The 12390-nt window shown below is 37.2% G+C and overlaps 2 protein-coding genes across 2 annotated transcripts in view; both read left to right on the top strand.

The window, feature by feature from the left end:
* Positions 1-12390, top strand: part of ntrk2a (neurotrophic tyrosine kinase, receptor, type 2a) — a 137277-nt gene that overhangs the window by 94133 nt on the left and 30754 nt on the right. Inside the window, exon 15 of the mRNA XM_055224516.1 lies at positions 6210-6340. Coding sequence (XP_055080491.1) covers positions 6210-6340 — 131 coding nt within the window. The remainder of the gene's footprint in view (positions 1-6209; positions 6341-12390) is intronic.
* Positions 1-12390, top strand: part of hnrnpk (heterogeneous nuclear ribonucleoprotein K) — a 222739-nt gene that overhangs the window by 49773 nt on the left and 160576 nt on the right. The gene's annotated exons all lie outside the window — the stretch shown is intronic.

The raw sequence follows: 12390 nt of genomic DNA on the forward strand, positions 1-12390 counted from the left end.
GAATAGACACAACAATAGAGGAGAAGAAAATGAGAGAATGGAGGTGTATAACGAGTCTGCGTGGAGAGATGATAAACGTGCTAACATGAAAGAGTGTGATAACTGCTGTGGCTAATGAGTATAAACGTGACAAGTGAAGTTTGAGCCGGATTCAGGTTTGTGAGGATCTTAATGAGGTGAAGAGAGAGAGAGGTGGACACAGCGTTTCAGACCCGACAGTGCAGTGCAAACTAATTACACAGCTAAATTTACACTAAACCTCAAGCAGTGACGGTTTAATCCCAGCTATGTCAAAAGAGGACGGTGTTCAGATAGACTGCTGGATTTGACAAAAACAAATACCTCGTTAGTGTTGTTAGCTTAAAGTTGCACTGCGTAACTTTCCCGTTGCAAGGTACGCCAGTCTGCTTGTCTCCGTGGGTATGTTTTAGCGAGCAGTAAGTGTTTTTTTTTTAGCATTTATTTTATTACATGTGTATTTTATTGCTCAATATATCTTTAACTTTCATTTTTTTGACGTTCTGAATCTCCACTCCCTTTGCTTTCCGTGCTAAGTCACTCCCCCTTCAGAGCGCTATCACAACACAATCAGTGCGCGTCCCGCTAATGAAACTACTGCACATCGCATCAGGTTTGTGAATGTATTATTTTGTATCTTGCTTTTATATATTTATGAAAAATTGACGTTTGTGAGGGGTGACGTAGGCTTGTGGGCGGAGCTTTGGACAGGCTCGTACTGCTAACTGTAACTGCGGATAGGGCCCAGGAGAGAATGCTAAATACTCAAATATACATGGATGACATCTAAAACCTCTTCAGACATGCTTTTGATGACAGAACAACGCTATTACATGGTTATGGTTATTTGCATTTATTTTATTACATGTCTGTTTTATTGCTCAGTTTATCTTGAAAAAACATGCATTCTTACAGATACGTTTAATGCCATACAGTGGAACATGACAAAGCATATGCACTGCTCTGGACCTCATGGTGCAGTGACTTTTGTGACCTGAATACTATAGATCAACAGCTGCTCGTTTGGCTTAGACCACATGTGTCAAACTCAAGGCCCGTGGGCTAAATATGGCCCTCCACATTATTTTATGTGGCCCTCGACAGGTATGATAGTCTTAAAATGTCATTTTATCAGGAGACATGTCGTTACACAGCCACATTTTTTACATCTTTGGAAATGCGTATGTAATATTTGTAACTTGAAGAAGTAATGAATACAGAAACAGTTAACAATTTTTAAAAAGTAGTTACATTTATTTTACATCTGGCCCTTTGACGGCAGCCATTTTGCTGATGTGGCCCTCGGTGAAAACGTGCTTGACACCCCTGTTTTAGACCTTAAAACTTTTATATTCAAAATGCATTCTTTGAGTATCGGGCAGAAATGAAATGTGGGGAAGGTTATTAAATTATTCATTCAAAGAAAAAGGGAAAAGGAAAGGGGAAAATAAAAGGGGGAAAGGGAAAAAAAGAGGAAAAAAGGGAGACGAAGAAATAGGAAAGAGAGGGAAAAAGGGAAGAAAGGAAAGGAAGGAAAAAATAAATAAAAGAGAATGGAGACTCAACCCTGAAACTGAATGTCAAAACTAGATTTAACTTCATAACTAAACTCACTCACTCATTCATTCATTTTACCTTCTCAATAATAAAACAGTAGCTCATTGTAAGCCCCCAGCCCACCCCCTCAACCCACCCCAAGCTCTGATCATTGTTTTATTTCTCCTTCTTGTCGTCTGCTTTGTACCAGGTTTATAATTTTCTTGTCTGTGTCGTTTGCATGTTTCCATCTCTTGTCAAGTCCTGTTATGTTTTGTACTTTACTGTTTTTTCATAAATTAAAAAAAATAAATAAATCATGCATTCTTTTCTTTCAGACAGGTTTTTATCCATCATCGTGGCAGCCCTAATGTCACATAGTTGTAGTAGTATTAGTAATTGGTCAGGCGACAGTGGCTCAGTGGTTCAAGCGCTCATCCACTAACTCAAAGTTCAGAGGTTTGATTCTTGCTCTTGGCTCCTTAAGGAAGACACTGATTGGTGGAGGTCAGGAGGGTTAATGGCGCAGATTGGCGGCCTTTCTTCCCTCAGTCTCTCTCAGGACAGCTTTGGTTACAGAATAAGATTATACGCCGCTGAATGTGGAGTGAATGAATAATGACTATAGTGCACCGTTCAAGTGTAAGACATAGTTTGGTGATTTATATTTTATTTCTATACAGTTTAAAGGAACTGTGTGTAAGATTTTGACTTGATATTCCACACACATGACCGAACTGTGTGCCAAGATACGAGGAAAATATGTTCAAATCAAATATAACTTTTACTGGTAACAATTACAAATCTGATTTACTCTTAGTTACAAAAACATTGGACATGATGGGCAAGTTTTTTATATTATAATTTGGCCTCAAGTACAAGCAACAATATACTGTACTTAAGCATCTGCACTTTACTTATGTACATTTTACAGTAGATCCTTTTTACTTTTACTACACTATATTTGAGAGCAGTATCTGTACGTTCTACTCCACTACATTTTTGGACTGGACTGAAAAGTAAGAAGTACTTTTTATATGATTTGAGGGGCTATTTTTACCAAGTTTGTGGAAACATCCTGACTAAAGGTTTCTGTTTCAATCTTCGGCTTTGCGCAAACAAAACAAACAAAAAAACACTAAATCCATAAGAAAAATTAAGAAACTGATTTGTATTGCTACTTTTGACTAAAATATGCATCACTTTTGAATCGATATCGCTACATTAACACTTAAATCAAAAACACTTGTATGAAATGCTTGTACTTTGTAGTCTTAAAGTACATTTTTTAAACTGGTACTTTAACACTTGAGTAAAAGTAGAATTTTCCCTGTGGTACTTTTACTTTTATTTGAGTATTTTCTTCTTCTTTTACTTAATAACAAAACTGAGTACTTTATCCACTCCTGGTCTCTTTGCCGGTTTCATCGCTGAACTCCAGTTGGTTTAAACCTAGCGTCCTCTAGTTTTTAAAAGCCATTAGAGTGAAGGCTTCATAGAATTCATGTAAAATCGTCTGAAGTACATGGGTACAGTAACACATGAGCACCAGTCTGTATCATTTTGAAGGAGGTTTCAGAGGACACATGAGTATTTGTGTTCTGTTCTGTTCTGAGGAGCTGAGGAGCAGATCGATATAAAGCCGGAGTGGAGAGCCTCTTTAATGTGATATAGTGAGTGGACAACGCAGCTCTTAATCACATAACACATACATCACAGCTCAGAGCCACTGCAGCTCCGACTCGCCCCCTACATGTGAAAAGTGCACTTCAGTGTACTGCACACGTGAACAAACACCATCAGGAAAATTTCACTGTGTAGTGAGTGTAAATAATGGAAATAGATACATTTATTGTGGAAATAGATACATTTATTGTCATACTGTGGAGTACTGTATTCCAAGAAAAGCCATTTACAGCTTCAGATACAAGCAGCTGATGAGCCTTTACTAGAAAAGTTACGTAGTGCTTCTTTAACGTGCACATGAAAAAGTTATATGGAAACTTTGAACTTTATGTGTATCAGTGTTGTCATGGTGATAAAAGTTCATCCTGGATTTTGATACTAAAAATTAGACTTGATATGCAATGCCGATTCAGATACCACAATGATAATAATAAAAAAAAAAACTAGATAGAAAATAGAATGTGATTTTCAACATTAAATGGTAGTACTTTCTTTTATATCACCATGTGGCCTTATATCTGTGTAATCCCTCAGTCGTCCAGGTAGGTTCCATAGTGTTTCATGTGCGTATACTAGTCTATGTGTCTTATACTTGTTCTGATACAGCTCAGGATAATTATAAAGTTATTCAGGAAAGGTTCATTTCTGTCCTGTGAATGTAACTTTGATATTTGCTCAAATTAGTATCAGTTTTGATATTAGTTTTAGTATCGATTAGTATGTGATTTTCGATACTTTTGACAACCCTAGTGGATATTTGTTGATGAAGTTTCCAGGTGCAAACGTCATCGCAGACTCGCTCATTGCTGGTTTTATCAATACGTGATGTGTAGGTATGAAAATTTACACAAATAGCTTTTTTTTAAAATTATTATTATCTTCAAAAATAAAAATACACATGACTGCCTTAAAATAAATAAATAAATAAATAAATAATTCTGTTTCTTTATAATGGAAAATTGATTGGAAGGCTGATTATTTAGGCAAGGCAAGTTTATTTGTACAGCACAATTCGCACACAAAGTAATTCAAAGTGCTTTACAGAATAAGAAAGACATTAAAATCACACAAATCAAAACATAAATCATGAGAAATAATCATCATAAAATTAACATTAAAACAGAAGAGTGCAAAAAAAAATCCTTTCATTTAGAATTACCTAACTAAATATTAAATGTTGTTATTAGGCTGGAGTATTTGTTCATTTAGTTTGTCATATTCTCTGGGGAATTGGACTACCAACTCTCACATAAGCATCAAACAGCCTAAATGCTTTCGGTCTGAAATGGTTTTATGTGGGACAATAGCAAAAAGGAGAAGTGAGGGAGTTAGTTGAAAATTTGGTATTTTTTGGTATTTATATGTAAAAAGGCAAATTAAACTCATGATTCACACGTTTAATCTGTGTTTAAATAAATACATAGTAGTTTTTGCTTGAACTCCCCCTGCAGGTGTAATCTTGTGAGTGCAGTTTTGCTCAGATACATAGAGATACGTGATAGTTTTGAGAGCTTTTGCCTCACCCCCTTTTTAGTCAACGAATCTATCAGCAGGACATGTCTTTAGTCTGTCAAGAGTTTCTTTAGTCGACCACAGCTCTACTAAACACACATAAACACGGGCCGCTCCTGTCCTCACTCCTGTCTCTGCTCCTGTCGTCTGTCCCTGTCACACACACAGAGCACACAGCGTGATAGTAAGGCCACTACTCTAAGGCTAATCGCTGCACAATAAGCCTCTATTTTGTCTCTATGGTGACGTGCCAAATTCTCTAAAAATCTGCTGGCATGAAGTCTGCGGTTGCCTAGTAACAGGAGCAGTTTGCAGACTCTGGGCCAAGAGGGGCAGAGACGCATCCAGCAGATATGTGTCTTCACTGATTCACCGCGATTAAACACACAGTTATTGTAGCAAAGGGTTAGCGCTCAGATTAGTGTGACTCAGGCAGACTCTGTTTAAAATGCTAATTCGGGACATGTGAATGGGATTAAAGTGCAAATAAATAACGGTGACGTCTTTATTGGCAGAAATTGTGAAATGTTTTATCTGTTCTGCTGGTACTGCTACAACTCAAGTTTATTTCAAGTTTATTTATATAACAACTTCAGCTGGCCAAAGTACTTCATATAAAAGTCAACAAAAAACAAATAAACTAATGCAACTAATGCTGCTACGTCAATTAAGGGTATGCAATTTTTTTATTTATTTTTTCATATTTCCTCCATTTCGGGCAGAATAAAGTTTCGTTTTGTATTTAGCATTATTTTGTTTATTTGCACCGCTGTTACAAATGCCATGGCTGCCCTGTTTAATAATTTTATATAATTTAATGTAATTTATTTAAAACAGTGTCAACTTGTCAATTACCACTTTTACAGAAAAAGGGGAAAAAATGCATTTAATAAACCTGATCACATGATATGTTATAGAAATATATGGATGTATTTGAAAAAAATTAAATAATAATTTACAACGCTCTCATGAGCATTACAGCAGCGTCTAGTCACAAACTCCATTTCGATACTAAAGAAGAGACTCGATACTTGATACGGATTTTGATTATTCTTATAAAACCTGTTTTTTTTTAGACAATATTGTAATTTTCAACACAATATAATAGTATGTGTTTATTTATTACCAATATGCGTAGGTTCCATAGTGGTCCAGCGTATATTAGTCTATGTGTTTTATACTTGTTCTGATACAACTCATTTAATTTCTGTCCTGTGAATGTGACATTTTTAGTATCAATACTTGCTCAAACTAGTATCTAGTTTCAATGCTCGTTTTAGTCTGATTTTCTAAATTTTGACAACCTCACTACAGTCACAGTATTTCTTAGCATGTCTTTAAAAGTGCTGCATTCTTTGAGCAACATAAGAACATGTATTTACAAATGTACAGTATGTAGTACAGAAAAGTAAAAATGTGGTATTGTTGTGTAACGCGTGTGTGTATGTGTGTTTCAGTTGTGCAGCACATAAAGAGACACAACATCGTCCTGAAGAGGGAGCTGGGAGAGGGAGCGTTTGGGAAAGTGTTCCTGGCTGAGTGCTACAACCTCTCCCCAGACCAAGACAAGATCCTGGTTGCTGTCAAGGTGAGGAACACTTTATCTCTGTGGCGTTTTCAATTTAGCTTGGTGTGAAAGTGACTTGGCATGGAAAGGAAATGCTACAGTGGTAGTGGTGAAGAGGGGGAAATGGCTGAGAGGCTGAGGAGGCTGGTGGTTCTGCTGCTGGCGGAAGAAAATGGGGCAGAGAAGCTATAGGGGTTGTTGATTGAGAGGTAAAGTTAGCAGGCTCTGATTGGCTGAGATGTAGGAACGACATTTAATTTCCAAACAACTTGACCGTCATGTCCAATGTCTTTGTAATTAAGGATAAATCAGCGTTAGAGTTGAGAAAATTACACGGTGCACCTTTCATTTAGGCAACAAATAGACTTACCTATACACATTTTTTTAATTTGTGGCTATTAAACTGCTAAATGATGAACACATGAGTCAATACAAAACACCATTATATCGTTGAAGGTTAAGATATAGCCTCCTCTGCAGTCCTGCACACTGAGATCTGATCCCTTAAATACAGTTTGAACTATCGAACATAGGAGACGAATCTTCCTGAAACGGACACCAGCTCTTAAGAAATCACATCCGCACACAGTATATATGTATGTTCCGGTCTCTATCTGTCCTCAATTAAAGAGCATATGACAGGATTTCATGTTTTTCTAATATTGACTTGGTTTGGTGTGATTGTGCCTCTGGTCAATATTTGTCTTACATCAGTTAAGTGGCAGTTTGAGGGGGAAAAAAACAAAAAAAAAAACCCTGAGTACTTCTTGCCTTCGTAGGTCATCAACACTAAAAATTCTATCCAAAATGCAGGGAAAATTTATGCTCAAGGACAACATTTTTCTGTCAGTTTAAACCTTCATTTAACAAAATATCATCTGTTTTTATGAGTCTGATCATATTTTGTAATAGGGAAGGCAAAGCAAGTTTATTTGTATAGCACAATTCATACACAAGGTAATTCAAAGTGCTTTACAGAATAAGAAAGACATTAAAATCACACAAATCAAAACATAAATAATCACCCAATCTGCAACTCTCTCACCCACTCGTTTGCACCCTTTAAAAACTCTCTCTCGCACTCGTTCAACGCTGTCTTGCTCAGTTTAAGAACTTTCCCATTACTTTACAAAAAACTTTCCTGTCACTTCACTTAATACTTAATAACTATTTAATTAGTAACTTAATAATAGTCACTACTTCCTGTCCAGTTTTATCTCTGAGGTTTTCACAGAGTCACACTAAAATCTCACACTCTAACCAGCTACGTGCAAACTAATATTTAATAACTTTGCGTTTTTTTAAATTTCAGAAACAGATTTTACATCACATGATTGGTTTGTGGTCATTACTTGCCACGTAACTGATTAACCTCGAGCAAACTTTCAGACTTTTAATATAAATTTTTTAAGTCTATGAGAAAATTGAATGGGAATGAGTCACTGTTGAGCTCCATTCAGTTTGGGCTCTTGTTAATATTACGGTTGCTAGGTAACAATTACGTAATTACCTCAAGGTATATCATATCTGCTGCCTGTTTCAACCAGGAAGTAAAATTATAAACTTCTACAAATAATTTCTAAACTGAAAAACATGTTGAAATTATTCTAAAAAGCTGAAATTTGAAAAACGAAGCATTTTTTGTACAATCTTAAATATACGATGTTAACTATGTTTTACTGAAGTGAGTAGTCTAACCTGCCGTCTGCACTTTAAGTTTCCCTGTCTTGTCGGTGGAGCTGGGGTTACAGGGGAAGTGCTGGTTTCCGGGCCCAGATCGGTGTCTCTTCCTCCCCACAGCGTTGGCTCGGTCGGCCCCTCTCCCTCACAGAGCTCCATACAGTGAGGACTGTGGTGAAACAGGATCAGCCCAGGCAGGATGCACTCATTAAGTATACATGAGCCCACGAGAGACCCCTGTCCCCCATCACACACTTACAATGCAAGCCGTGGAGTCGAGACACAGCAATTTGGAAGTTTTTGTCTTTTGTAATTATTTAAAGTTACGGATACGTTCACAAATTTGGCCTCACAATCATATTCAGACAAATAATTTCACTTCAAACCCTAAAGTATTATATATATATTAGTGATTAGTTCAAGTATCAAACAGGGACTAAATTTTATGCTGGAGTGTGTACTACCCGCTTGTTTCCATGGAGATCTTATTGCCTAATTTTACAGTTTGAAGTCACTGCTCCACAGATCTGACCTGTAACTTGACCTGGTGGTGTTCCCCCGCTTGTATTCTCAGCTAGATAAGTTTAACGCCATACTGTGTAATATTCTAAAAGGAACAATAACATCTCCATGCCGACGCAGCAAGCAGGATGTACCCTCCATTAGAAAAGTTCCACAGTGAACTTTTAAATATCAGTATACTACAAAATGAATAAGACAACGTTTTGATTGTATCCCAAATATTTGTACAGATATAATAAGTTCAAAATAAGTCCACTTTACTGTTTGCATCTAATTACGTATAATTAGGAAATGCGCTGTTAGCATGCTAGTTGTTCATAGCTTTAACTCCCCTCTGGTCTCTGATAGTTGTGAAAACAGCTTATAAACTCATCATGGTGAGTAATTAGGATGCTCTGAATGTATAAGGTAAGTGAGGAATAACTTTGAACCACTGCAAACTGAAAAACGTGAAAAACAGAACTAGATCATTTTAAACAGACAGTAAAAATCAGGTAGAGCGCCTGTAAAGATCTGTTTACCGTTTAAGTATTTGTCTCTGATTTCCCGTGGTATTATTCATTATTTGATGATTGTGTCATTTGGATGGGCGACGGCGTGCTGGCGTAGGAGACAGCATGTTCCACTGATGCATCATTTCTTCATTAGAGTCACTTCATCGATTGAGCTCACAAATCCATGCTTTTAATTAGCTAAAGTAGGACCACGCCTCCGGTCCGGTCCTCTTTCCCTCCTCTTTTACTCCTGCGATAGAATAAGGCTGAGACAAGCAGGAGACAGGAGACAGGCCGAATCCGCTTACTCCTCGGCTATAAGAACATTCATTAAGAAGATATAAAGGAGGATTCTGTTGTTTAATCACTGTTAATATTTCAGTGTGAACAAAAAGAAAGTGGCCTGTGATAGGATTGTTCTGCTGATCTCTGCAGAGGCTTTGACGGAGCTGTTATAATGATTAGGCATGTTCAGGTGTATATTAGAGATATACTGATCATTTTTTAAAATTATAGTTAAATTATGTAGAGTATTCATTTTTCAAATCATATATTTATAGGGAAATTATCAAAATCGTCCCCCCGTATTAGCCCAAAAATATCGGCAGAGCTTATCGACCATCAGTTGTTCTGTATTTTAAATGATCGGCCATGAAAAAAACAATATTAATAATAATAACAATATTAATAATAGTGATAGTAATAATAATAACAACAATAATAATAATAATAATAATAATAATAATAATAATAATAATAATAATAATAATAATAATAATAATAATAATAATAATAATAATAATAATGATGATAAATTCACTTTGCAAATTGGTACATTATTCATTCACTCCATGCTCAGTGGTGGTAATTTACTATTGTAGCCACAGCTGCCCCGGGACAGTGACAGAAATACTGCTGCAAATCTGTGCCATCGACCCCTCCCACCATCACCAACATTCACTCACACACCACATTCATAACGACACAACAACCGCCTCACCTCTGCTGTCCCGCTGTGGCACCTGGTATTCTCAGCGGTCTCCCATCCTGCTTAACTTCTGACGAGATCAGGGTTTGGTTAATTATTAATTGTTAATCAACTGAGATTTCTGTGTAATCTCTCAGTTGGCCAGGTATGATGTCTGTAGTCTAGTTTTATCACAATGCAAAAAATTCAACCTGACTTTAATACTAAGGAATAGACTCAGTGCTTGATACAGATTCTGATACCACGATGATAATAAAAAACACACTTTCTTTAGACGGTAGAATGTAATTTTCAGCTTTAAATAATAGTACTTTCTTTTATATTCCCCTGTGGCCTTATACCTGTGTAATCCTTCAATCGTCCAGGTAGGTTCCATCATGATCGATGAGCGTGTACTAGTCTGTGTGGTCGTATAATTGTTCTTGTTCAGCTCAAGATCATTCTAAACTTATTCAGGAAAGGTTAATTTTGGTGCTGCGAACATGACTTTTTTAGTATCTATACCTGCGCAAACAAATACCATATTTTCTGGAGTATAAATCACACTGGAGTATAAGTCGCACTGGAGTATAAGTCGCACTGGAGTATAAGTCGCACCAGCCATAAAATGCATAATAATGAAGAAAAAAACATATATTTCACGTATAAATCACATCTGAGTATAAGTCGCACCCCAAACTATGAAAGAAAGTGTGAATTATAATCCAGAAAATACGATATCTACTGGTAATTTCAATCCTATTTTTAGCATCGATTAGCATCTGATTTCCGATACTTTTGCCAACCCTACTTTAGTTGATCTCGAATTTGCGTAGTCGATTGCAGCCCTATGATACAACGCCACAACACTGCCTATTATATCTCCTTACACTTAGTTATAATTGTTAGCATTACTGTTTGCCTGTTTAACCTAATGACATGTGTACATTACAATGCTGTAGCATTTCCAGCTTATGGGCTTTTAACCGCCCCTCCTTCCCTGTTTCACGTTCTCATTATGTTGCACTTTGTCATGCTAGCTACATTACAAACATGTTCTGTCCTGCTCTCATAGTCTTTAATGGAGAGCTTTAAGAGGGCCCTATCAATCAGAACAGCCACTTCAGCTGGGCCCTGTACCACTGCAGGGGCATTTATCATCTATAAGTATATGCATTTCACACATGTTTGCAGTGGAAATATGCAAGCGTACTTCCTCTCTCTGCTCCATCTATCATCGAGTGAGTAGGTGTCAGTTACCCCTGCACTCACATGTGAAGGTAGACTGCGCTCGGGATAAACTACAGGCTTGTAATTATGTTTTATGTGTGGAGGGACTCAGTAGAAACGCAATGAAATACTGCAGTACCGTGGCATTTTCAGATACGTCACGGTACACAAATTTTTATGGTGGGGGGGAAATCATAGACTGTATATATAAATGGGCATAGCTAACCTGCTAGCCACCACGTTCCAAATAGGAATTGAGCACGGGCGCGCTTCAGGCTCCATCGATTTCAGTTCAGTTTCTATTCAAAAACTGTCGGCCCTTTCTCCGTAACTGCTGCTCTCAGGCTCGTCATTTTGGTCTTAAAATGTTCATATTAACCCTCTCTACATGCTCCAGGGGTTGTTATTTCGCAAATGTGTCCATGAATCAAGATACGAACATTAATAACAGACAAATCCTGCCAAATGTGGGCGGGACGGGGCGTTACCTTCAACAGTCTCGCCTTGGATTGGCTCATTGGTTGCTATGATACTCGTAGCCGTAATTCCAAATATGTCGTAATATTCCAAATTCTTCGCTGTAACAATTATCCTTGATGAGCTTCATTTGACTGGAGCCGAACGCTGTGTAGCATGTTTGTCTCCATTTAAAATAGATACGTCTAAAGCTATTCTGTGGAATATTTCAGGCTGAGCAACAACATCTCCATGAAGAGTGGAAACATTCTTATTATTGCTCAGTACTAGGCACACCCCATTCTTATCATACCAATGGAATACCACATAGTAATATATTTAGCTTTCCATGTACCACCAAATATAAAACAAAAAAGTTCCATGGTGAAGCTTTAAGGGCTGAGTCACACACTTACGATAAGACGATACAATAAGATAAACACTATTTCAAAGGTAGTCCAAATGATTACTAAAAAAACAGTATTTCCATATTGGACGACCAAAAGCAGACCACAAAAATGACCCCATAGTTACGATAATTAGGCAGTTGTCAACTCCACTGGAGCCCACTGACTCCAGATCAGAGAAGCATGTGGCTTTACAGTCAAATCTGAGCTAATGAGCACAAAAATCAAACATTTTTTGGCTAATTATGTAAATTAAAGGGCAGCTGTAGCGAGACCTTTTGTTGCCATGGAAACTGCCTCTAAAATGTTCTGGCA

The sequence above is a fragment of the Periophthalmus magnuspinnatus genome, chromosome 9, assembly GCF_009829125.3.
Source record: "Periophthalmus magnuspinnatus isolate fPerMag1 chromosome 9, fPerMag1.2.pri, whole genome shotgun sequence".
In the NCBI taxonomy this organism is placed as follows: Eukaryota; Metazoa; Chordata; class Actinopteri; order Gobiiformes; family Gobiidae; genus Periophthalmus; species Periophthalmus magnuspinnatus.